This window comes from Ascidia mentula, chromosome 5, assembly GCF_947561715.1.
Source record: "Ascidia mentula chromosome 5, kaAscMent1.1, whole genome shotgun sequence".
Taxonomy (NCBI): Eukaryota; Metazoa; Chordata; class Ascidiacea; order Phlebobranchia; family Ascidiidae; genus Ascidia; species Ascidia mentula.
In genome coordinates, this window is record NC_138570.1 from 22,021,351 (window position 1) to 22,046,061 (window position 24,711).

Genomic DNA, 24,711 nt, shown 5'->3' on the forward strand with positions numbered 1-24,711 from the left:
GATAGACGCAACCGGCAGTTGTGGCCATTGCACTGTTTTCACAAATGTTTAAAAGCGACAGAAAATTACTCACTGATTTAAACAACATGCGACGGTTCAATCACACTTATGTCCGTATATTTTTCCGGGGAGAATTTGACGCCAAAATGAAAAGATGCCACATGGTCGTTTTGGGCGAGTCAAATTTAAACCAGAAGCAGATCATGGGAAAAAGTGAGCACTTCGTTCGACCACAGGAAGCTTAACGACACACGAAAATGTACGATGGTAAACATGAAATATTGATTGAGTTTCCCTAAAATAGAAACACGCCCGACAGGAAGTCGAAGAAAGTTGGGGGAAGAAGGCAAATGCTGTTTGGACGGACATGAGTATCACAGAATACTTTCAACCTCCCAATAAAACTTTGTGCCTGCGCAAAACAAATTGCCGGAAGGTGGTGCAAAGCAAGGTCACGTGCGTAGAACTGAGCTTGACAGAAAGTTTGATGATGTTACCAACGCATACCAACAGGGAAAGTTTGATGATGTTACCAACGCACACCAACAGGGAAAGTTTATTCAAATAATGAATGGTCGTGACAATGACTGGGTGTCTGATAATTGCGACCATAGCGCATTAAAAAATTAAGTATTTTTCTCTGATTGAATTTGGGCAAGGGCAGCAGACTCACTTACACAAGTTGAATTTGCTGCTTGCCAAGTTACAAATCGAGGAAATAACTTGTAGCAAGAATTTTCGATCCTTCTGTAGCCATGACCACACTCACGTACGCTGGATGCTGAGCCATCTGACGACCTTGCAAGCAGACAACTCGCATTTTCAACACAGCGGTTTAATGCGGCCTCAAAGAACGAACCTGGGACTACGTCTGTCAGCAGATGAACATGGACAAGCAGTTATTAAAATATCACCACAAACTCCATTGAATAATTCCTGTAGTCTTTAGATATGTTTCCTCTGTTAAAATTATTTTTAATCTATAAGATTTAATTTCATAATTTTTTGTCTTACTTTTTGCGTTCAGCACAGGATTAAGATGGACGACTGCAGTTGTAGTGAATTTGGAAAAGCCACGATGACCTTCTACGGAACTTGATTAGTTGTGAGTCCTCAATATTCGCCCTGCAAGGATTTTATAATCCTGATACAACCCTAGGTCGAAAGGATCAACAACCCCCCCCTCTCCTCCCCCAACCTACACTCAGCTTTGATCAAAACGGATCTCTTCAAACTGCTGACAACCAAGTAACCCAACACACATCAACAGCAGTGTTTCTACGTCACAATGGAAGTTCTGTGACGTAGCCAGCTGTGTGACGGGGTCGCGTTACATTCGAGAATTAACGTTTATACAATTATTTATTTCACCACAAGAAAAAAATAAAAAAGCCAACTTGCGCTTTTGTGACGTAACACTGCTGCTTGCAAATTGGCGAAACTGAAAATAATGCGGCCGTTGTTTGTTTCGGGTTGATTATGACGTAACAAATTGTCTGTGAGGCGTCGCAACGTACGTGGAGGAATGAAAGAATGTAATTGGATCGTCGTCGCTTTTGTGATGTCATAATCTCATTAGCCTGTAAGCTAAATTGCACGATCGGTCTATGAGTTCACAATGCCAGTTTCCGTGACGTCACCCAGTGTGTGTGGGAGCTGGTTTTGATGACGTCATGATCAAAGGTAGTCTTGTTCAAGTGCGTGATGTAGAGCCATCAGGTCAGAATGTGATGAAATCCTCCAGAAAGGCATGTTGTGCTGTGGGAAGAATCGATTTAACCTCGGCATGGATGTGAACCTAACTATTCACACACGTGTATTGTGGACGGGTTTAGGGGCATCTTTAAACTCCAGTAGAAAATACACAAACGTTGAGGTGAGTGTTTAAATATATGTTTGTGTCAATTATTGGCTGGGCTTTAAAGGCGTTGAAATTAAGAGGAAATCTGCGAATATACACTGACGTCATTAAGTTCTTACCACTTTGGCAGCTTGTTCTTCGTCGCGGCCGTCGCCAATGGCAACGTATGTGACGTTCCTCCCGAACCGTTGTATGATTCTCTCGAAACAACTCTCCTTGCCAATCTTTGTGGCGCTGTAGACGTTGTCGATGTTGAAAACTTCCCCAAGGCCGTACAGGAAGAGTTTTGCGAGCGCTGGGACGAGTTGAGTCGTCGTGGCGAGGACGTTTACGCAGTTCGGTCTGTGGGAAGATGGATTGTTGGGAAAAATATTTTGTGTATGTTGTGAAATTGTGACTTCCTAGTTCAATTTTTTTTTACAAAATGCAGCATTTAATGCAAGAAGACGTCTGATTTTTGATACTTTTGTGCGTTTAATGTAAAAAAATACAGCTGTAAAGAAAATGAACGATTATTGTGGTTGCTTTGCTTGCACAAATAAAAGAATAACTTTTGTAGTTGGAAAATTAACTAGCTTGTAAACATGTTCTCCTGTTAGTTGCATCATCGTGATACGCATCACCATTGTAAACATATTTGATAACGTGGTTTTTGAAACTAAATTTGGAAACATTCGGTCAAAGCCTACCCTTGCACGTATAGAGAGAGTGAGGTTAAAGCATGAACACATTGATTTGGGAAAACGAATGTTGCAAATTATTCATGATCTCATATCACTTTGGCAACTTCATATTTTAAACAGGAGCTCAAACCGCACCTAAGTTTCTACAAATCGTAAATCAACGTGTTTACATTTACCTCCTGTGTATAATCTGCAGGGATTTCATGGCAAGCGTCAACCAATTGTCAGTGACGGTTTCAAGGTCAGAGGTCAACTGCATCCACGTGTCCCGGCCGTGGACGGGCAGTAGAGCTTGTACGTTGTTCGAATATCTCTCGTATATTTCCTTGATTCTTCGGTATCTGAATGCCAACTTCCTCATCCAATCGACTCCGCCGCGCACTCCAGTGGCCATGCACACATTCCCAGACGTGGATCGAAATCCGTCGGTGGCGAAATTATACGTGGAAAGGTCCTGTCCATTGTCGTCGGATGACACGTCATCAATGTGCACTTGGTCGCATTCCTGTGACGTCATAACGATTGCGTCATTAGCAAGCAAACTTGCAGGGGAAATTAAACGACAATTTAGGGAACGGAGTCAGTTGGAAAAAACTTAAAATTTCCCACCAGACCATTTTGTGATTTCGAAACACGCCGAGATTAGAATTAAGTAACATCCGGGTGACCAAGTGGACGTAAAAAAATCGTCGAACTAAATTTAAATGTCGACAACTTTCAAATCGTGATTTGCCAGTAAAGCCTCGAAACATCAGCAGCAGTGACCCGCAATGCGGTAATAAACATCATAACATGGATTAAGTCGAACCTCAAGGTCGTTGAAGAAGAGGTGCGTGTCAGCCAGGTTGAAAATAAGCTCCTCCATTCTGAGACCGAGTGCGCAAGTTGCCGACGCATCCTGAGGAAATATGAACCGGTTTGTAACTCGACACCAACGGCGCCCCTGGGCTGAATGAATTATTCATGGGGAGCAAGACTTTAATTTTCTCCGTCGACTGACTGGGAGATAACTCAAGTGAAATTGAAGGTGTTTTGCCCAACCTGGGTTTCGTTACGTTTTAATCCCCGCGTTTTCTGTGGGAATGGAAAAGTTGGAAATGTCCTAATAGTTGTTCCTTCAACCACGTCATGAGACTGGGCGGGAAAATGGCGGCTGTTCTCAGGTTGTTTAATGCTGGGTTTACTTTAAAGCATGAAATTGACATTTACAATATTTTTCTACCGGTTTGTCAATATATCTTCATCAATTCTGTTTCATTTTGCAAATTAAGCGAATTCTATTTTTTTCACGGAAAATTAAATACAAATTTTAAATTCCAGCAGGTGTTTAACAGAACCTTGGTTTAAGTGAGGATTGGAACAAACTCTCCTTCAAGAAACTTTAATCGATGGATTTATTCAAAAATGAAAAGTCGTCCTAGGTTTTGGCAGCAAATTATTACCCGTGGGATGTTTAGGTGCGGGATTAACCATGAATGTTTCAACAGAAGTTAACTCAGATAGATTTATTTTTGTTTGAAGTTTTGCTTCCGTGTTGCGGAGCGAAACCTAAGTTTGAAATTCTGGCGCCCACAACAAAAACCTCTCTAAGCAAACAAAGTTAGTCACGACCTCCCCCCCAATAAGTTGGCTGTGACGTCACCGGTCACGCTTTGATGATCAGCGGAGACAGTAGCTATTTAGTTACTCGCCCGGCAGGTGACAGGTCGCATGAATCAGTGTGAAGAAACCCGCGAAACGAGATGGTGACTAACCGGATAATTGTTCTGACCCACCAAATAAAATTGAGTAATTGACTTATTTCACGTCATCAAAGCGCTTTGATCGTTTCGCAGAGTTCGTAAAGCAACAAAATCATATTCAATATTTTGTTAGTTGTTCACAGACATTAAATAAAGGACAGTCACATTGGTCGAATTGTCAATAATTGAATTTAATCTTGAGATGAAAGAAAATAATTAAACGATGTGAGGACCCCAAAACATTTTCGGTGGCACTTCTTTAAAACATTGGGCCAAAAAGTTTGAAAGTCGGTATCTGTTGACGTCATAAAGAAATGCTCGGCGCAAAAAAGGTAAAAAAAACCCACGGTCGTCGTTGAGAACCATCAACAGAAAGTCGACCCCCTCCCCACTTCTTCGGCGGTCACGTGTCAGCGGCGATAACGAGCTTTGTGATTTAACAATCGCCCGTCGGGGCGGCAGGAAACGGGGCTGTCACGTGATCATGGGAACGCGTCAGAGCGCCGCAAGTGGTCACGCTTGATTGGGAGCGAAGTGCGCGTGAAATTCTTGCTAACGAGACTCACCTTTCCGTATCTCTGAGCATAGGAGGATGTGAGGAGGGAGTGGAAGATGATGATCGTCTCGTCCAGATCCCACACGAAAACTCGCTGTAACGAAGAAGAAACATTTGGTAACCATGGCAATACCCAACACGTGACCGAAAACCTTCTGAAGTAAAATTAACAGGTTTTAATGCTGATGGCAAATACCAAGCTTAACTCCATACAAATGTTTGGGGCGAAAACATTATTGGGTTTCTAGTTCAAACGATGCTTTTGTTCCTGCACAAAAACTACTACAACTTGATCAGTGATAACAAATCAAATCAGTTAAGTCACTAAATTATGAAAAATAATTTATATGTTCCTGCAAACTAAATGACATGGTTTTAAATTGCATAAATCGAAATTGACGTAATAGTAAATGGTTTAAAAAACATTAATTGCTTTCTTAACATTTTATTGTGTTTTCAGTAAATGTTCCTGCATCAGACTTTGAATACCAGTTTGTTTGCAATAGTGAATAATGCATAGATTGTGCAGGACTCCTCGTAATACACTTGTGGGGTTCAGAAATACAATGTTGTACTTTGCAGTGCGGACAAATTAATTTTCCCCTTCCCGAAACATTTTCCCGTCTTATATTTAAGTTTCGCAACCTCATGCAGATAACATGAATATTTTTGTTCAATATTTGTTCAAGCATTTTCATTCACGATATTAAATTCCATCTTCGAGTGCGGAAAGCTGATTCGAACGTATTGGGATCCAGTTACCGATCAACTGCTACCGTGGGGGCAAAACAATCACAAAGTGCTCGGGTAGTTTCAGTAAATAACACCTCCTCTCATGTTGTAACTAATTAATTATTTGTCACTTAGAAAGTTTGAACATTTATCAACAATTTGACAACGAAAAATGTTTTTTCACGGAATCAAACTTTTCATTCCAGAAGTCAACATAATATTATTATTATTCCTGGGCTGCTTCTTTTACATTACATGAAAATTCCACAATATTTGAAACTTTATTCTAGGATTTCGCCTAAATCTTCACCCCCCTCACAGGTTGGAATCGCGAAGTCGTTCCATATATAAATTAAAAATTAAATTCCGATAAAAATTAACGAAAACGGATGATGTTTGTTGTCACAGAGTAGTCAGGAAATATTGATGGTTGAATTTATGAAGGGAGAAACTGGAATGTCGCGTCAGGTTAATTTACTGGTGGCATCGACGCGACGAAATCCCTACGCCATAAAATGAATCGCGCGACGAAAATCAACTCTTATCGAATAACGCCCTCCCCCCCCACAACATTTCCCGCTCCTGTCAACCAACAATTAGATTTGAGCGTTAATCGCGTTTCCCTCTTTAATACGTAACAATCGACCCGAGGTTTAGAATCCCGGTCCGGTTTTCGATCTCTTCGCTCTTGAGGTTTTGTGGAATTCGATCGCGACAGAGAAAAATAATTGAAAAATATTAATTGTAAATATCAGCTCTGGGGATGTTTGATATCTGTGGAAGCCAACAAACTTATTGTGGATGTGTTGGAGTAAAGCTTACACAGAGGAGATAGTTTGGCGATGAGTCATTAATTTATGGGAATGCCTGGGGTAAACGAACCGCTTAAAACATCGCTCAGCAACAGATTCGCGAGTCCTCCCTGATTACAATATTGGAACTTGTGCTCGTTCTTGTTCGAGTAAAAACTACTGGAATTATTTTGTCTGAGGTGCGAATAACTTGGAGTTAATCACACTGAATTGAAAATTGAAGCTAATATGCTGATTATTACAAGCAAACGTTTCGAACACTGCTGATGGTTCAGTCCTGTCTTCTGTTTTACCCGCCCGTTTTTGAAGTCGCTATGCAACTCAGTTACCTCACAGCACTGATGAAGAACACAGCAATGATCGAAAGGTTTGCTTAACAATGGTCGGCAGATTAGATTCGTATTTTGTCTGAGTTTGTGTGGAAATACTGTCCAAAGTAGAAGAAAAACCACGTGAACCCTCAGGTTACCTCGAGTTGGGAATCTGGACCTGGCGATGGATTTTTCCGATTGTTCCGAGATTTTGATTTTCCGCTCGATTTCCTCCTGTCGAGATCGTCCACCGAATATTTCAAAGTTTCACCCGAAACAGATTGTTCTGCAAACGACATTGTTACGTCACAGTAACAATTCTTTGGGACACTTAGCAAGCAAAGATTCGTGCGGTTTGAATAATCGAAAAGTATTGTTTTTTTGCGCCATGCAAACTAGAACAACTGTTGATCATAGAAATCATACCAGGCGGTGGTTCTTGTAGTTGATACGTAACTGGGGAGGATATGACCGCCGCAGCGCTGTTGTTTCCATAGTAACCACCTGGTGCGCCGTAGTAGTGAGGGTAACTGGCAGCGGCGTAACTCTCCTGTGACGCAACAATCAAAGTTTTTACGAGTGATGCGAAATCCATTGTCTACGTCACAACAAACCTGTGGTGACGTATTCATGTTGTGTCCTGCACTCAGTGATGCGTGACCGCCATATCCATAACCACCACCAGCTCCTGAAAACGATATATACGTCATAATCGTGTTTAAGTGCATTGTCATGTGGGGTTAGTATACTTTACCTATGTTAGAAGGAAAGAAGCTCGCTATCGCTTCCATTCTAAACGCGAAAGCAAATTCTAGAACGTTACAACGACAGCTTCTTTGTTCAGCAAACCTTAACAGATAACTTAAGGCTGTTTTTCTTAAATTCAATGTTAATTTCCTGCCTGAAAAACTTTTCCACTAGATAAACCTCAATTCCAGAACACTGTTATCCAAACGATTGTGACGTAACAACTACTTTTACGTCACTATTCTTGACATTAACAGTGGGGTTTTCGTAATCAAGCAACGCTCAAGTTTTTGCCAGCAATAATTCCGCACAAAAAGCTTTCGACGCGAGATGTTCGGCCTTCTGGGACCCCATTTCAGGCATGGGCAACCGCGCGTGACGGCGCTGATTTTATTTTCTTTCTTCCCCGCCTTACGTTGATGAGATGGAGGAGGTTGTGTGGATTTATCCTAGCTATGTTCAATTTGTTGTTGTTAATCACCAACTATTTCTGCAGTATTTTCATTGTCATCACAACATGTTTCCTGTGTTAACCCTTCATCATGTCAACGTCCAAATTAAGTTCCAAAATGTTTTTAATAAACAAGATGTTCTGCATCAACGTTAATTCGGACTAAACGTTTTGGTATGTTTGCATTTCAACTGACGCCAACAATAAGTTCTCAAATTCTAAACAATAACATGTTTGTCCGAAATGAAAACAAGTTCTTTAATTGTTAGAAGTGAGAACAAGGAACCCGAATCGCGTTTTGTGGGGGGAAGGACTCGATCCGCATTTCATAATTTGACCAAAAACCATTATTTGACCAAAACGCACGTTCCAGAATTATGCGCTCGTTGAAGCGTGACTAAACCGTGGTACAGTTTCAAAACATCTTACATTTGTGACGTCATAAAGAAAAATCTAACTTCATCTACTTGCGGCATTCGCGATCTGGGGTTGGTAGCCCTGGGTCCTGGGTATCTGGGCCCAAGGAACCCCCTGGGTCCGTTCGAGTTTTCACCCACAACTTTGCGAGTAACCTGACCCGGTGGGAACCGCGCGAACGAATTCGAAAGGTCAAGCGAGTGACCTTGACGGGTGGGGGGAAGATTAACTTTCGCCGCAGAATCGCGACTGGAGGCTGAAGCCTCGCAATTAATTATTTTCTGAAATATCCGCGACTTTTTTCAGACATTTTTAAACGCCAAACTGGGGAGGAGTCCATTAAACAAACACCGTGAAACGTCACTGGGGTTAAAATTTACTCAGGCCCCCGCGTTACGGTCGATTGCGCACGGGGCGCGCTAATTGACGCGACAAAAATCCACGAATTTTCAGCCGAAAATTGTTCCTCGGTCGAAAGCGCAACGCGCGCCTCGATTGTTTTGTCATAATTGCGCACCTGTGTGCCAGATTCCTTCATCGGATTATGACGACACAATGCACTAATGCGTCATAATTGTCGCGGCACGTGCTAATCCTGAATCAACAAGCGCACGCCGCGGATGAATATAAGGAGCACTAACGAGCTTCTTTAACTTGTTTGGATAACAATCACTGCACGAACAATGGTATTGTGACATAACAAAGCGGAATGCTGCCCGCTTAGAATCGCTGCAGATTTGTTGCAAACATTGTAAGCATCGCCCACACGAAGTAGCAGCGAACTTTTAAACTTTTGTATTGGAGAAGGTTTAATGTGGATGTGGTGGAAATGTTGCCACTCCATACACGACCAACCTTACCACCAACCATGCTCAATTGTGGATAACCCCATGTATGTTGGTATGGTTGCGCACTTGCGTTGAACGTGGGTTTTGAGGTTGTCACACCCATGCAATCCACACAACACATGCACAACACATACCAATATTATATCCGCATGTGTCTGCATTTAAATGAAATATCTACGATCGACTAACAGTCAACAATGTCACACAAAAAAATCCAGTTTCGGTAATTTGGCGGAATTCATTCAGAAAAACATTAACCGTGATTTAAATCTATTGTTACGACTTCGCGAAAGTTCTTTGTATCAACGACAAAATTTAAAATTTGATACCGGTAAAAAGCAATGAATCGAGATGTTGTTTACCATTTATCTGGGAAAATATCAACCACACAATATGTTGTAAACATTGTGTTTTGTTGTAAACGAGTTGAACAAAATGTTTCAGCATCACTTTTTGCATCGTAACAAAGTCATGAACGTTTTTCATTTTAGTTTTTCAGTCCGTAAAGTTGTAATTGATGAATGCGGGTCTGTGAGTTTTCAAAATTGAAACATTGTGATTTTTCGCAAAACTAGAGATTGTATGGACTTGTTGTGTGATTAATAAGATACGTGAAGTGTTAAATGAAACAAAAATGTTAAATATCAGAAATAATTTTGAGGCTTTCGGGTTCGGCACAGAATACAGAGACCAACTTTTCAGCAGAAAACTTCGGAAAAAACACGGGACCTGTGAAAAACTCCGTGAGAAGTTCGTGAAACCGTGAGTGGGAATTCATAAATCATTAAGAATTTAATTGAAGGTTACGTGATTTAAATTCACGAACTTCACGGCAAAATCGATATTAACGTTGAATATCGGACTCAGAGGTTGAGTAGCCGCATGGTTTATTCACCTCCTTGTACATAGTTTGTAACACGACTCGCGACAACGATTCGAGCGACAAATTTGGGGATGAGTTAGGTTTGCGATTGGCCCCAGGCGACTACAACATTATTACGCCATGCTCTGGTGGTGTTCTGTGAAACTTAGTGGTAGAAAGTTCTCTCTATCCTGGTAATTGTGTTAAATTCTTCTTCACAATTTTAATAAAAGAAAATATTTGTCGTGACGAAGATCTTAAACACGTTTTATGATGAAATTACGAAATAAATTCATCGGACATACTTTGACGTCACCCACGCGCGCTTAAAGTACGACCTTTGTTTGTTCTTTTGTTCACAAGTTTCTGTAATGTCAACGAACGCCGAGATCAGGTCGAGGTTGGTGACAATTTCTCCCGGCATGCAATGCAGGTTGTATTCGGTTATCACATATAAGTGAACAAAACCGAACAAAATCGCGTCGGAAACGGTCTTCCCCCCTTAAAACGCGACGCTTTGTTTATTTATTTCGTCTGGCGCGAAGTGCGAAACTTTAGAAGCCGATGAAAGACCGAAGCTCGCGGCTCGCGAAAAGACAATGCGCATTGACACGTCACAAAGACGAACTGCAAATGATCAATCATCGTCCTTTGTCGGAAAGCGAACAACATTCGACAATTAACGAAAGGCGACAGAATTAGAACGCGTCAAAATGGCGATTGCGTTTGCATCTCGAAAACATGTGTTACGTCATAATGAGGCGGCGTAATTACCGTCGCGCGCCAACAAAATGGCGAACTTGGTGATTTTTTGAAATAGTGAAATCACAGATGTTTTTTCATTATGCAATAATGCAGTCGATATAAAATTGCACTAAGTTAGTTCTTCAAACGATTATTAAGTTCCTAAAGTTGACTCACATTTTACAATTTCACTAATTTTCCTTCAATCACTAAATGAACAGCGACGTGGAAGACTAACTTTGCAGACGATTCGTCGAGTTCAACATTGCTGGGCGACACAAAAATTACAGCAAGGTCGAACAGGCCACTTACCGTACATGTACTGGCCCCACATCGCCGGGTAAGCTGCCATTTTCACAGTTTCCAATATTTTCTTCAATATTTTTCACTTCTCGATCAAGGAAAGTTTTTCGCGAAAACTTAAACTTCCACAACCCAACTTTTCATTTCTTGCAAGCTTTTTCGAACTTTTTAGTTAAATCGAGTCGAGAAGACGAAAACTTCGCGACCTTCTCGCCAGTATAGCCAGCTTCGAATGCACTTATCGACTGTCAGGATCTTGTTTTTGGCAAGAAAAGGCAGAAGCAGATTGACAGAGCGGCCCGGGGCACAAACCAACGCAATTTGATACGACGCCCGCTCTCCTCGCCACTAATTTCCATCGAATGCTTCCCGAAAAAAAGGGAAAATTCGTCATATGATGGCGCCCACAGCGCACCAGCACAGCGCTATTATTTTCCTTTGGTCGCAACAAAGCTAACTGTGGATTATTGGAGTCGTTTTAATCATTCCAATTTTGAAAAGTTTCCATCAACAGTTGTAATTCGTACTTTTTTATCTTTATATTTTTTTAATCAAGTTTCAGAATAATTATCAACCTTGCGAAGCACAACAGGAAGCTGATTTGCTGACCATTGTCAACCAAACGTTTCGAACACTGCTGTGCTTATCATCAGTGCTACTTCGCCAACAATTATTTGCCCTTTTCGATCTAACACGAAACTTCTCAGCCCAACACATCAGCACCATAGAAGACAACAAAAATCTCAACATTAACAATAAACCATTGTGATCTAACAATAAGTAACCATAGTTACAGTGGACAACTGGTCATTGTTCTCACATAGAACGATTTTGTTTCTTGATTAAAATTACAAATTGAAAACAAAATTGACATTTTTTTAACAAAAATCTGACAAATATACCTTGAATTGGTATCGCATACTGCGCATGCGCGGGGAATGCCGCCTGTGTGACGTATGAATATGGTGCTTGTGACGTTACAGCACTGTCTTCCAATTTCACTGGGCGGTTTCCTAAACGACAAAAAATCGCGACAATTAGTGCAAAAATGACGTCACCACCGTGTGACGTCACATACCTGGTATTTGAGGCGGAGGAAGTCGAGTATACTGGAATTGACTTTGCATTGTTGCGTAATCAATGGAAGGATGCACTGGTGGAATCTATTGAATCGAAACAAAGAAAAATGTTTGAACGTTGACCCCTCCCTCCCTCTCCACACACACCCTCACCTGGTCCGATTGTGACGTCACTTGGTGGTATTGTGACTCAACAGGAATGGCGATGGGAGGCGCGATCAACGTTTCTGGAATTCTAAACCACAATAAATGACGTAGTATCAAATCTGCCTCACGAAACTTTCTCACTAAACAATTTCACTTTTCTACAAAAGTCACTTTTCTCGCATACGGACAACAATGTTTAGCGAATTTGTCCGTCTTGCATAATGCTCACCCAGCATTTAGTACTGGAGTCAGTTACTATGGCTTAAATGGGCCATTTCCAGCAACCGCAGATTACCGAGAACTCGTTTAATCGACGACGCAACAATTTCCTTTAACAAGGCTCAGTTTTTACGCGGAGAGGTTCTTGTGTTGTGCAAGGCTTTATATTATGCTGGCACTGCTGCTGATTTCTTGCTTGCGTTTCTATTTTGTTACATTTGAATTTTTAACTTCGTCCGCAAACAGTGGGCACCAAAACATACAGTGGGCACCAAAACATACACGGAATCTTTACAATATTTTTACGTTGATCAAATTTGTGATTGTAAAATATTGTTTTTATGATTGTTTAAATTCAAAACAAACATTTCTCTGCCTGACGTCATGCATGTTTGTAGAAAAAACATAACTTGTTTTAACTTCTGAAATATTCTGTGATGATTTTAATAATTTGTGGGTACTTTGTCTTTGTCTGAATAACCACAATGAATTAATGTCAATAATTTGCATATTATAAATTTGCATGCATTGTTTTGTCATAACCTCCCTCAGTCACAACTCCCACAACAATATGTTGCAAATTCCTTTAATATTCAAATTCTACTCCACCAAAATCAATCCATGGTGGTTACAATACTCACGCGTACCCAAGACACAAAACACTTACACAAACTGTGGATGCTGATATTGGGCGTGAATCGTTGTCAGCGGAGTCACAGTTTCTAAAGCATAATAATTTACATTGTTACGTCACAAGCAACTTAACAAATATTCTCACCACCGTCGTTGTACCCCGACGATCTAGCTGCGTACGGCTCCCCTATCTCTGACGTCATATGCTGCGTGACGTCATGCATCTGCTGTATAACGGGTACTGGCTGGTGCGGGTCTAGAGCGAGGTAGGCTGTGTGTTAGTCGAGCCGGTAATTGCCGCCACTTCCTAACCTACCCTCACTTTCCTCAACTCCGTCATCGCTCGTACGCACGGTCGTCATGGCAACCGGTGACGTCGCAGAGGGTTGCGGGGAGTCAGGGGAGGACACGACTGCAAAATCGAATTTTTTATTCAAGCATTCCCAAGCAGGTTGACAATGTACGGGGGTTGTTTGCATGGCGTGGAATGATTTCACCGAGCCCGGTTGTGTTTCCAATTAAATCCATAAACACTTTTAAATTAATTTCTTTTGTAAAATATCAATAAATTTGTAAGAACATTTTTATTGGAACACTCGCCTTTATGAACTGTGCTTTGACCATGACGAGGTGATGACGAAGGAATTCTGTGTGTTACGTCATCATTTGGAGTGCTGTATTCCGATATGGCAGTTGCCATGGTTACACAGCTACTAAATCTTTAAAAACAGCGGCACAAATTATGGTCGCATTAGATCAAAATTTGTCCAACGCTAGAGGCGCACGAGGGTTAAATCCAAAGGCATACAGACAAAAATGTTTTTCAATTGGGGGCGGGTGATTAAAAACATTTGTCAGGCACCCGACCCAGAAGAAATCCTTATCGGGATTCGTGCCCAGGATATCCTGGGTTCAAATCCCGGTGTGGTCAAAAAAACGTTTTCCGATTTTGGGATGATCGGAATAATTAGGGAAGGACCCCGCCCTAATGTTGAACAGAAACCAGGATAACACGGGTTCGAATCCCGGTGCGGTTAGAATCCCATCTTCCCGACAAATGAAAGTCTTATTTTGAATCTTTTCGCATTTCAATGCCAGGAAAACTCGTTTAACCAACCATAAAATCTTGAGCAAATAAACTGGTTGGAAATATTGTTACATTTTACCGAAAATTCTGTTTGCAATGTTTGTTGTAATTGATTTTATAAAAACTAAAAGTTTAATTGATGTTTTAAAACATTGCGTGCATCTTTTATTAAATACTTAATTCCAAATTTCACCAAACTTTAGTAATGTTTAGGATAAAGATATAAATTACTTTGTTCGAATAAAATTAGAAAAACGAGATTGGAGACAGATATTTTGAATAAAACTGTTTCTGTCGTAAGTCGTGAATAGGATATGAAAAATCGTGCGATTAATTTCTCCGCAGCAAGTTTCACGGAATAACAAGTTTCCCTGCCTAAATTCCACAACCAAAAAGATTTGTTTTTAAACTTAATACAAATGTTAAACAATGATTTTAAAAACCAATAAACTGTTTTACTACGTTTTGAATTCGGACGCACAGGGATTTTATGAGATTGTCGGAAAACAAGAATTCATAATGAAGAAATTTTTGAAAAAATACACAAACTTTGTTTTAAATTTCCAAACAAACTTGTTCGTGCCATGGTTAGGTTGAACCACAGGCAAATATACCCAAGTTTACCAAATACTTTAACTGCAAAAATATCAGTGCCTTAACTAAGGCAGAACGCCGCCTTAGCGTTCTTATGCTTAGCGTAAGCACCGATTGCTGGGTGTGATATTATAGAGTTACGTAGACAGAAAATTTAATCCTTCACCGAGTCAACCTGAGCCTGTGGCTGTAGTAACAAGATGCCTGCATGCTCACTGAAATCGAAGATTACTTGATTGAAACCAAACCGCCCTGCTGAAATAACACACGTCACAATCAACACTGTTACGTCACTGACGAGTGGCAGGCGGCTGTCTGGGCCTTGCAGGTTTGCAGAAACGTAGATATTGGTAGAAATAGTTACAATTTTACAGCAAAAAACATGTTTTGCACATTACCAATGCGTCTGCATTACATCACATCGCGGATGACGACATAACAATAGTATTAGAACATTGCGACATAAATAGCGGCAAAAAAGTCGTAATGAAACAACAAACAACATACATCTGTCTGAACTAATATATTTCCTCTACTGCTGTTGCTCCTGGGTTAAAACTTTCACAGCAGGGTTATGTGGGAGTGTGGGTCGGTTGCTTGACGATAACTCGTGGCGCGAGTCAAAAGGAAACCCGAACCATCGGATATCGAGTTACTCGCGACGAGTACAATGAAACAATAGGTGTTGGAACCGTCGCAATTATTCTTCCCGGAGATATAAGAAACACCGACACATACAAGCACCAGCTAACAATCAGCCTCAATCATTCTTTGATGACGTCACACTGATCTCATTGTTCGTCTTTGTGACGTCGACAGAGTCCCATCCGACCTCTTCCCAACCTCCCCACGAGTCATCGCGAGATTTCGGCGAAGATTTTTGTTCGGGAGCTGATGACGTATTACTACCATCGTTAAGCCAAGCCTCAAGGTCAAGCTCGTCTTGCTGAGATGACGTCACTTTGGTCGGTTTCCCCCCGCCTATGACGTCATCAAACTCTGTTCTCGAAAGAGATTTGGAAGACTCGGATGTGGCAACACTAGGTGGCGTGTTTGTAACACCGAATGTATCCCAGAATTCAGAGTTTACGTCATCTGGTTTTTCTTGTGTTTGGCTGAAAATATTCAGGTTTATTAAATATGTAAAAATATCCTGCAATTTACTGAAAAAAAAAACCTTCATGAAGCAATTTACTCTGTAAGTAAAACAGACAAAACAGAATAAAATTAAAAATTTGTTGTGAATTTTTATTTTATTTGGGGTTAAATCTTTAAAAAAGTGGATTTGTCAAAAAATGCTTTAAGCAGTTTTTCTAAAAAAAACATTATTGAAAAATTATGTTTTGTTCAAGTAGTGAATGGAAGGAAGGGATATTGTGATATTTTCTAGGAGAATCACAAAATACTAATTACTAAAATGTATTAACATGTAGGCAAGTAATTGTTGGAATTCCTCATCATATAACAGGTTGGCAAATTCTGCAACATTACGAACTTGACCTTTTCATGTGAGTTGACATTTGTCACAAATCAAGTGAACTTAAATCAAGTCACTAAATAAATTTGTGCTACTTGGCATGAACATGCTGTAAGTGTGGAATTATTTTGGCGAACCAACAATTATTCCCACCCTGTCTCAACTTTGTGGGCATTGTTTGCAAAACATTGTTAATAATAGACCTATTAAGGTGAATCCCCTTGTTTAAAACCACAGCTTGTCACATGACACTGATGTAACATCAGACTTACTCTTTGTTTTGGATGAAACTCGACAAGTTGCTGAATCCAGTTTTGCTGTAATCTGTCAGCTGTAAATTGTAATGAAATTTAAAACATGGTATAGTCTAGTTGTAACGTTAAATTTATTCTAAACCGAGAAACAACATAACTTATTGTTGATGCTACCAGGCATAATGACCAGAAATAACACATGCTATATTTTGGGTTCATCCGGCAATGCCATTAATATTTGCAAACTATCGACAACATCTGACAGCATAGAAGATTGATGACAGCTATGTTGGCAAACCAGTATTTTCAATAAAGCAGCAGACCACAATCTTGATTTAATTTCATTTATTTTCACTAAAATTAGAGAATGGATTGATCTGTGCACAGGTTGGCTGATAAAATATCGATATTATGTTGTGTTTTTATAATAATATTGTGAGGGTTCAACTGCATGAAGCCTGTACACGTATATGAAGACTTTATCCCATTTCACAATTTCTATTGTGTATTTTGCTTACAACTGGTTACATTGAGGCTATGCAGGTAAAGTTTCAATCCTCATTTGTAAACCAAACAACTTATTGTGAAATGTTGATACCTTTCCAGCCCACGAAGAAACACTCGATGTGATGTCATCAACCACGTGACCCTCGGAGATTTTTTGCTGAGTCGGCTTCACCACTTTATCGCTGACTTTAGCTGTGATATCTGTGGCCATAGTTGAGGCTTGCGACCCCAGTTTAGCCGCCTGCAAAATATGAAGTGAAATTGATTTTAAATATTATTCAAATAATAATAATAAAGTTTAAGATTGTTATGTGCTGCATTAGCACACAAGTTAATATTTAACAACATGGAGATTTGTCATCAGCAGAAAACCTTGAAATGTCCCTGGGATTTTTGGTACAAGTCCGGCCCTAGTTTTGTTCCAAGTGTGTTTGGTTTAAAATCATCTGTAAGGAGATGTTTTTTGTTTCTGCCCAACAAACATACTCACATTTTCTTTAGCAGCACTTGCGGCAGTCGAAGTCCATTTAGCTGCAACCTGCCACCCAGTGGACAGAGATGACATTGCTCCGGCAAGAAAATCTCCTTCTTCTTCTTGCTTTGGGTTCGGACTATTTCCAAAGCCAACATATTTCGAGTTGGGTTCTGGGTGGTTGGATGATGCTGATTCTTCTGTGTATCAACATGTGTTTAAAATTCACCACAACAAACAAATAATCCTCTATATTCATATGTAAGCTGCGGACAGGGCCACCATTTCAAACTACTATGTCAAGCCACCCAGCTACATAATATAATCTTATTGTCGAAGTAGTTCTGCCCGTTCCTCACTTAAACACTGATTCTACTGTACATACATAAATATGTTTTACCAGCAGATTAAAAACTTGTTAAATGTGCCAACCAGTAGAATTCGTGTTACTAAACAAATGCATTATAAACAGAGTTCACACCTTAAAAAAACATGTTTCTTGAAACCAGAGAAAATTACCATAATTTTTCAAATAAAACTACCTTTGGGTGTAAAGTTTTGAGAATAAAAGCTGTCGTCCTGCGCCAACCATGATTCAAAATCATCGATCTCATTTCCATCTTTCTTAGCAGAAGATGCTGCTGAGCTGCTTCTGAAAAATAATATCATGTAGAAGATGAACAATTGGAATGTGAATATTGCAGAGGGATGGAAAGCAATCACTTAAACTTCTTACTTGTGGGTTGTCGAAAGACCAAAAGACGTTTTTGCCGCCGGAACGTAACTTTGAGCTGACGATGTCGATTCATCCCAAGAATCACCAGCAGCTTCTGTTGAAATCTAAAGACACAAACTATTTGTTAATTGAAATAATGGTGTCTTTTGAAAAACTACCCTGCTGTCCTATTGATAAAATAATTAATGTTTAATATTTATTGGCAAACCATTACCACACTTTACTACTGGTTTTGGAAAATTACTGGTGTTGCTACAGCGAAAAATAAACATTTGTAAAAAGGCTGGGTGATTTCTATGGTGGGTTATGCCTAATTCATATTTTTGACTTCGGTCATTCATGTGGACAAACATCCAAACTTTGGAAAATTTCACTGTGTTTTTTATGTTTGTCAATCCACAGTTGATTATAAACAAAATGATTGTTTACCTTATCACGAAGCAACGCTGCCGTTTTGCTTCCATACTTTTCATGAATCGTCCAATTCTCATCAAAATCGTCGTGAGATTTAAAGAAGTTACGAGCGGGATCATTCCCTCCAACCTAAGTCAACAGAAAATTAATGTGTTGGTTTCTGAGGTTTTGTATTTGTGTAAGGTTTGTATCTTGGCAACTCTTGAAACAAAGTAACAAAAACCAATACTTCATGGTTATTGACTGTAGATCAATTTAAACAAACAATCAATACATTGGTTAAAAGGCAAACAGAGATGGAAAAATGTGAAAATATTCAAATGATGAATTAACAGCATGTTTGTACATACATAGTTTCCAGTTTTAGACTCAAGTTTAAATACAAGTAAACATGGCTCTGTTTTCGTGAATAAGGAGTTTTTGCAAGGTACTTTGAACATATGAGTAAGCACGAAAAAGCAAACAGTGCTTGACATATCAACTGGCAAAATGCAGTGTAACTTGTTCAGTGCATTAACGTTTGTATGTGTTGGAAACAAAATGTAGTATCTGAAAGAGCAACTAAATTTAAGCTAGCAGCCAATACTGTCACAAAATTAATCAAGAAAAATCCATATTAGAATGAATCAAACACATTTTTTTTACAAAACATGAGACATTTTGCTCATAAACGATATTCAGAAAACATGCCTTCATTTTCTCAAGTTCTACATCCTTCCATTTGTCCATCGTTGTAGAACGAACGAAACTGAGGTGAACCCCAAGGCCTCTGTGCTTCCCGGAACATTCTAGGCAAATCCAGATTCCATAAGACACAGAAACCCATTGGGGGTTGAGTGCCCCACATTCAAAACACGTCTGAAAAAAACAAAAGCACCTAATAACTCCATCTAACTTATTATAATCTAAATTTTTAACATAAATCTTATGGAATTGATTTTAAGACAGAAAACTTCATAACCATACAACTTACAGTATAAGTGGCACACAAGTAGATACTTCCTGTGTAGAGGTACCCCCCAAAAATGTAAATTTATTCATTTTATTGATAATAGAACTATTTTGGATCAAAATGTTGAAAACCATTCAAGTTCAACAATAGAGATCTACTAAGAAACCAACCTTGTTGCCATTCTTTGGCTTTAATTCCTTAAGAACGCTCCTTGTTTTTGGACTTGCCATCAGGAAAGCTGTTTGTGTTCAACTCGAAATTTGATGAATAAATATTGAGAATAGACACACAAGCGGTAGACGCCGTTTCACAACAGCATATCCTCATAACTATTCAGTCAAAAGAATATATGTCGGTATTTGTTGTATGGCCGAAGCGTTGTGAAAATAATACGAACTGAGTCAGCTGATTCGATGACGTGGTGTGTTCATTGTCGTCACAAACACCAACTATTCTGTAACAAACCTAAATAATTTCCTTATTTTAGTGATTTTTACTCGACGAACTTGGTTTACAAGATATGGACACCAAAGTATCATGACTTAGCATGCAAAAATATATTGACTTTCGTAAATTTCCGGAAACCATCGGAAATCAGCAGCCTATCCGAAATGCTAAACTTCTTGTTCAGAAACAGAGACCTTACGTTTATCCATTCGCTAAAGATCTAAGGTGGGTTTTTAATAAATTATTTTCAACATTTTTTGTCGTTTTATATTTGTATGATTACGTGTATCTCTACAATCAATGTTTATTTTTGAAAGCTTTCCCTATGTGACGTCACAAACATTACGTAGCAACTACATGTCACAGTTCAATCTCAAACAATCTTCCCGGCGCAAACTTCGACCATCGTCATCAGGACGACGTCATAATCCCCAGTCGAGAAAGGTTAGGAGTTTTTACAAGTGTAACAGGCGGACTGATGGGTTACACGAGTATAGGAGGTGCTCACATGACCAGCAGCAGTTTGTTTATATCTGGGTTGGGCAATTACTTATTGAACAAAGATGCAAAATACTTTTAAATCGTCGCCAGGAAGTCATTTCCATTGAAAAGTTATGAAACCATGTTACAAATAATTTCTCCAGGCATTCCACCTTCTGCGAATATACAATGAACCCGTGTGTGACGTCACCACATCTAAGAGATCCTCAAAGCATGACATCATAAAGAGCAGTATGACGCAACAGGCGACACCTCTATCTACCTGCAGGTCGGCTTTCCGACAACTTGAAGTCCTTCCGAAATTAACCGAACGTTTCCGGAATAATCCGAAAGCTGCCACAAATATAATTCCAGTGGAGTTAAATACAAAAGGTTTGAAACATCACGGTTTTCTCGTCAGCATATTTTATTGCCAACAAATTGCTTCAAGTTCAACGAACCATAGGAAACAACAGCTAACTTATAGTGCGATTGTTACAAATGTTCCCATACAGTTTTGTGTTGTTTGAATTCTCAACTTAACTTTTATGCGCAGCATCGATTTCAACTGACCCTGTAATTTTGCTTCCGGCGTGCCAGGTAATATTTTTGCACCAAAATATAAAAATATTTTCAAAAACAAACAATGGCGACATTTCTTCAGATGAAGGAGATCGACTTTATGACGTCACACGCGTGGAAGATGAATCCGCGGAAGCGAAAATTTTTCCCTCTTAAAACCAACCATAACTGGAGTTCGCCACAAGGTATTGTGACGTAATAAGAGTGCTCGTAATGACGACACACATTCTTGCAGGTTGTGACGTCAAGGCCGAAGAAACCATGACGACAACAACTATGACATCATACAAGCCTCTGTTGCCGCTACGTCGCAGAACGAACAGAAAACATAGCAGGATTCTTGACTCGTCCATTTTTACGAAGTGACGTCGTCGTGACGTCACACCAACAACGCGGGGGCGGGGCGTTTACCCGGCCACGCCTCTTTTACATATTTCTTTCGTTGTTTAGCGTCCTTTGCTTTTTCAGTAAACACTGGAGGTCGCTGTGTTGCGAGTGACGTATCTATGGCAACCTGAGTAATGAAATGTTTTTGTTAAATGTCATTCCCCTATTGATTGGTTTGCACACAAATTTACCTCCGTTGACTCATCAACATCTGGAGCAAGATTTGGGACAAAACCACTCATGCGTGAAGGGACAGGGTCAGGTTTGTGAATTTCTGTAAATTAATAAAAAAAATGAAAAAAAAAATGCAAGTTTCTTTGCCACAAAATCCACCTTCTTTGTCCAAGTCTTCGTACAATCCCTGATTGTAAAATTCCTGGATGTGTTTTTTTACCTCTGTCGTCGACGACACTAAACCTGTGCTCTCTCGAGGACGCTGAAACATTACAGATGTTTTTATGTAACTTGTCCCAATATCATGTCATGCAGCACTATTATATATTTGACCGAAAGTTGACAAGATTAACATTTGTGATAATTTACTATATATTACCTTATTTGGGATCATCTGCACAGATATCATGTTTCTGAATCTTCCAACAGATGAATCAACATCCTCTGAAAATTAACAGTCATGTAAAAATCCTGTAAATTTATTGTTATTTAGAATGGATTATATTTGAAAAACACTTCTAGAAACAAATGATGGCTTTTGTAGCAAAATAATTTTTTCTATAAAACCAACATCCACAGATCTATCCACAATGATCACTGTTTGAATTTTCACTGTAAATTACCGGGGTTTATGATTTCTTCATCTTCAGCAAAACCAACAGCTTTTCTTTTTCGTCTTTTAAACTTGGGAGTCATGTCCTCCAGTTGGAGAGCAGTTACACGTTTGTTGTGGGCTGTGTTGAACTCCGTCAAATTCTAAATATCACAGTTCAGACAACGCTAAGTTATATTCACAATGATAACAAATCAATCAGCAAAACAGACAAAATTTATCTTGAAATTAACAATTCCGTGATTGCGACTCAATCAGTTATCTTTATGAATTTATGAACCTTTAACATCACAAGTCAATAAAACAAGTAAAAAACAATGAAGCATTAAAATTGTGTGAGTGGTTTACTGTGGAGTCATGTGTGCTCAGAATGGAGATGGGTAAATATTATTTACCTCAAGCTCTTCCTCCTCCTGAGGGAGATCAAATATCATATCCTCTTCAGTTTTTGCGTCACCAACTTGGGCAGTGATTGGAGGTCGCTCTACATAGACATCATACAAACTTACAACCATTATTTACAAATTAAAACAGAACCCCAACCTTTTAGTATAAAAGATCTGGTGGAGGCTCCGAAGTGGAAAGTTGTGTCAAATGGAATTGGAGTAGGTTTCTTTGATTCCAAGCGGAGGTTTCGAATAAACGATCCGTGCACTTGCAAAATATATGGTGCAGTGATGTCAATTTAGCCCATTGCAAACAATACAGCAACAACTTTTTGACACTGGATAACATTACACAATATTAATGCAGACATTTTGAAGAATAATCATTTCTAGAAACTCAACTTTTCTTAGATTTGAATTAAACTAAAAAGTGAAAATTTAAACACATGATCAGATGTACATTTTTAAGATTGAATAGAGGAATTTGAATAGAAAACAAGAGATACATTTTACGGAGATTTTGAACAAGCCTGAACTTACTGCTTCCCAAATCAACAATGAACATTCTTTTTAGATGTTTGTGAAACATGAGCGCTGCATGAACTCGTGAACATGAGGCATGATCCATCACAAAATCACATGAATCAGAATTTCTCCCGAAGAAATAACATTTCTTTTCATCAATAATTAGTTTCTGAACAAAAATATCATTTCTAATCACACGGAAAATATTTACCTCACCAAATGAACATAAGATCAACTCTTCTTTTCTGTGACAAATGAACTTCAATTTCAATCATTCTAAGTCTTGTGTCAACACGTTTGTTTTTTTAAAACATGTTTTGCTTAATTTTGAAAATACAAGGACTGGCTCATACTGTTGCTAACATTGTCATGTTTCAGGTACGAAAAACATTGCAGAAAAAAACATTACAATGTTAACAACAGAATGGGCCAGTCTCTGTATTCACAGAATTAAGTAAATCTGTAAATATTGTTCCTGTGTTTCGCTTAAATATTCTATTTGAATAAGAACTGAATATGCTTATTAAAGCAAAACATGTTTTCAAAAAAATAAAAGTGTTTTAACATAAGGTTTATAATATGTGAATTTGTCACATATGCATTGAACATGATTTGCAACAAATACATTAAAAACTGTTGCTTAGGTGCATAACGCAACATCAATAATTGTGATATTGGGCCTAAAAACCTAGCAATCATTTGTTGTGGGATTCAGTTTGAATAACCCAAGCTATAATTCGAACTTGGGTAATTCAATGCATCCAAATTATCGTTGGAACATGTAAGTTACAAATTTCTGAACTCTAAACACAAACTAGTTTATTTTATTGTAAACACAAGAAAAAGTGCAAGATGGATTTTGGTTTGGATTACCACTACTTTTTTTACAACATGATTCAAATAATGCAGATAATCTTGTATCTGTGTAGCTATGTGAAACACATCTTAAAATAATCTTAAGCTAAACAAGTTAACTTATAAAAACATCTATGTTATTGGAACCTAATCAAACATATTGAAATGTTGTTTCCTAATGGGTTTAGCAAGAACAAAACCTTTAAAAATGACTACAGAAACATGCAAAATATGAGGATAATTAGGTTAAAACAGTTTAATCTATGTACACATATGAGCATGCGATGTATACAATTTATACCTCAATCAATTTGTCCCCTTTCATCACGTCAAGATGTGTTCCAGGTGGTGCAATTCCAGCCCTAAACAAAATTTAAAACCGTTTCAACAATATTGCTGTTTTTGTCAGAGAATTAGGCTATAGTCTTTGACAAAAATTAAAACAACTCACCATGTCGGTACTTCATAGTCGTTTTTGAGAACGATTGTCGCGTTACTAGACTTCATCTTGGCCATCTTCCTGGCACTTGCCAATAATATATATTGATCAAAAGTACGAACACTTGGCTCAACAACATAACATGAGCACACACGCTTGTTCTAGATGACCGCAAGTATTTAC

The 24,711-nt window shown here is 39.0% G+C and overlaps 4 protein-coding genes across 6 annotated transcripts; 1 reads left to right on the forward strand and 3 right to left on the reverse strand.

Moving 5' to 3' along the window:
• Nucleotides 1-1,186: 1,186 nt before the first annotated feature.
• LOC145903729 (protein phosphatase EYA2-like) lies at nt 1,187-13,885 on the reverse strand. 2 transcript variants are annotated; one of them, XM_082991855.1, is made up of 15 exons: nt 13,748-13,885; nt 13,464-13,559; nt 13,296-13,403; nt 13,182-13,236; nt 12,302-12,383; nt 12,148-12,232; nt 11,972-12,082; nt 7,312-7,385; nt 7,124-7,247; nt 6,856-6,983; nt 4,853-4,936; nt 3,353-3,442; nt 2,721-3,049; nt 1,981-2,203; nt 1,187-1,758 (listed from the first exon to the last, which is right to left on the reverse strand). In XM_082991855.1, exons 1-15 carry the CDS (start codon nt 13,845-13,847, stop codon nt 1,678-1,680), a joined length of 1,770 nt encoding a protein of 589 aa, XP_082847981.1. In that variant the 5' UTR covers nt 13,848-13,885; the 3' UTR covers nt 1,187-1,677. The 2 variants fall into 2 exon arrangements, with proteins under 2 accessions (XP_082847981.1, XP_082847980.1); XM_082991854.1 differs by having other exon boundaries at nt 13,293-13,403.
• Nucleotides 13,886-14,480: 595 nt separating this feature from the next.
• LOC145902270 (ADP-ribosylation factor GTPase-activating protein 1-like) lies at nt 14,481-19,952 on the reverse strand. Of its 2 annotated transcripts, none has more exons than XM_082990178.1 (9): nt 19,811-19,952; nt 19,379-19,546; nt 18,704-18,817; nt 18,275-18,378; nt 18,081-18,190; nt 17,557-17,735; nt 17,158-17,307; nt 16,578-16,636; nt 14,481-15,943 (listed from the first exon to the last, which is right to left on the reverse strand). In XM_082990178.1, the coding sequence occupies exons 1-9, from the start codon at nt 19,868-19,870 to the stop codon at nt 15,589-15,591; spliced, it is 1,299 nt and encodes a 432-aa protein (XP_082846304.1). In that variant the 5' UTR covers nt 19,871-19,952; the 3' UTR covers nt 14,481-15,588. The 2 variants fall into 2 exon arrangements, with proteins under 2 accessions (XP_082846304.1, XP_082846303.1); XM_082990177.1 differs by having other exon boundaries at nt 14,487-15,943; nt 17,557-17,738.
• Nucleotides 19,953-20,168: 216 nt separating this feature from the next.
• Nucleotides 20,169-21,515, forward strand: LOC145902256 (uncharacterized). Its single transcript, XM_082990155.1, has 6 exons — nt 20,169-20,312; nt 20,405-20,531; nt 20,732-20,960; nt 21,124-21,167; nt 21,232-21,334; nt 21,385-21,515. The coding sequence occupies exons 1-6, from the start codon at nt 20,188-20,190 to the stop codon at nt 21,513-21,515; spliced, it is 759 nt and encodes a 252-aa protein (XP_082846281.1). The 5' UTR covers nt 20,169-20,187.
• LOC145902255 (nuclear inhibitor of protein phosphatase 1-like) lies at nt 21,344-24,669 on the reverse strand. Its single transcript, XM_082990154.1, has 10 exons — nt 24,541-24,669; nt 24,391-24,451; nt 23,250-23,403; nt 22,867-22,977; nt 22,719-22,807; nt 22,334-22,466; nt 22,090-22,154; nt 21,870-21,972; nt 21,728-21,810; nt 21,344-21,663 (listed from the first exon to the last, which is right to left on the reverse strand). Exons 1-10 carry the CDS (start codon nt 24,603-24,605, stop codon nt 21,529-21,531), a joined length of 999 nt encoding a protein of 332 aa, XP_082846280.1. The 5' UTR covers nt 24,606-24,669; the 3' UTR covers nt 21,344-21,528.
• Nucleotides 24,670-24,711: the final 42 nt, after the last annotated feature.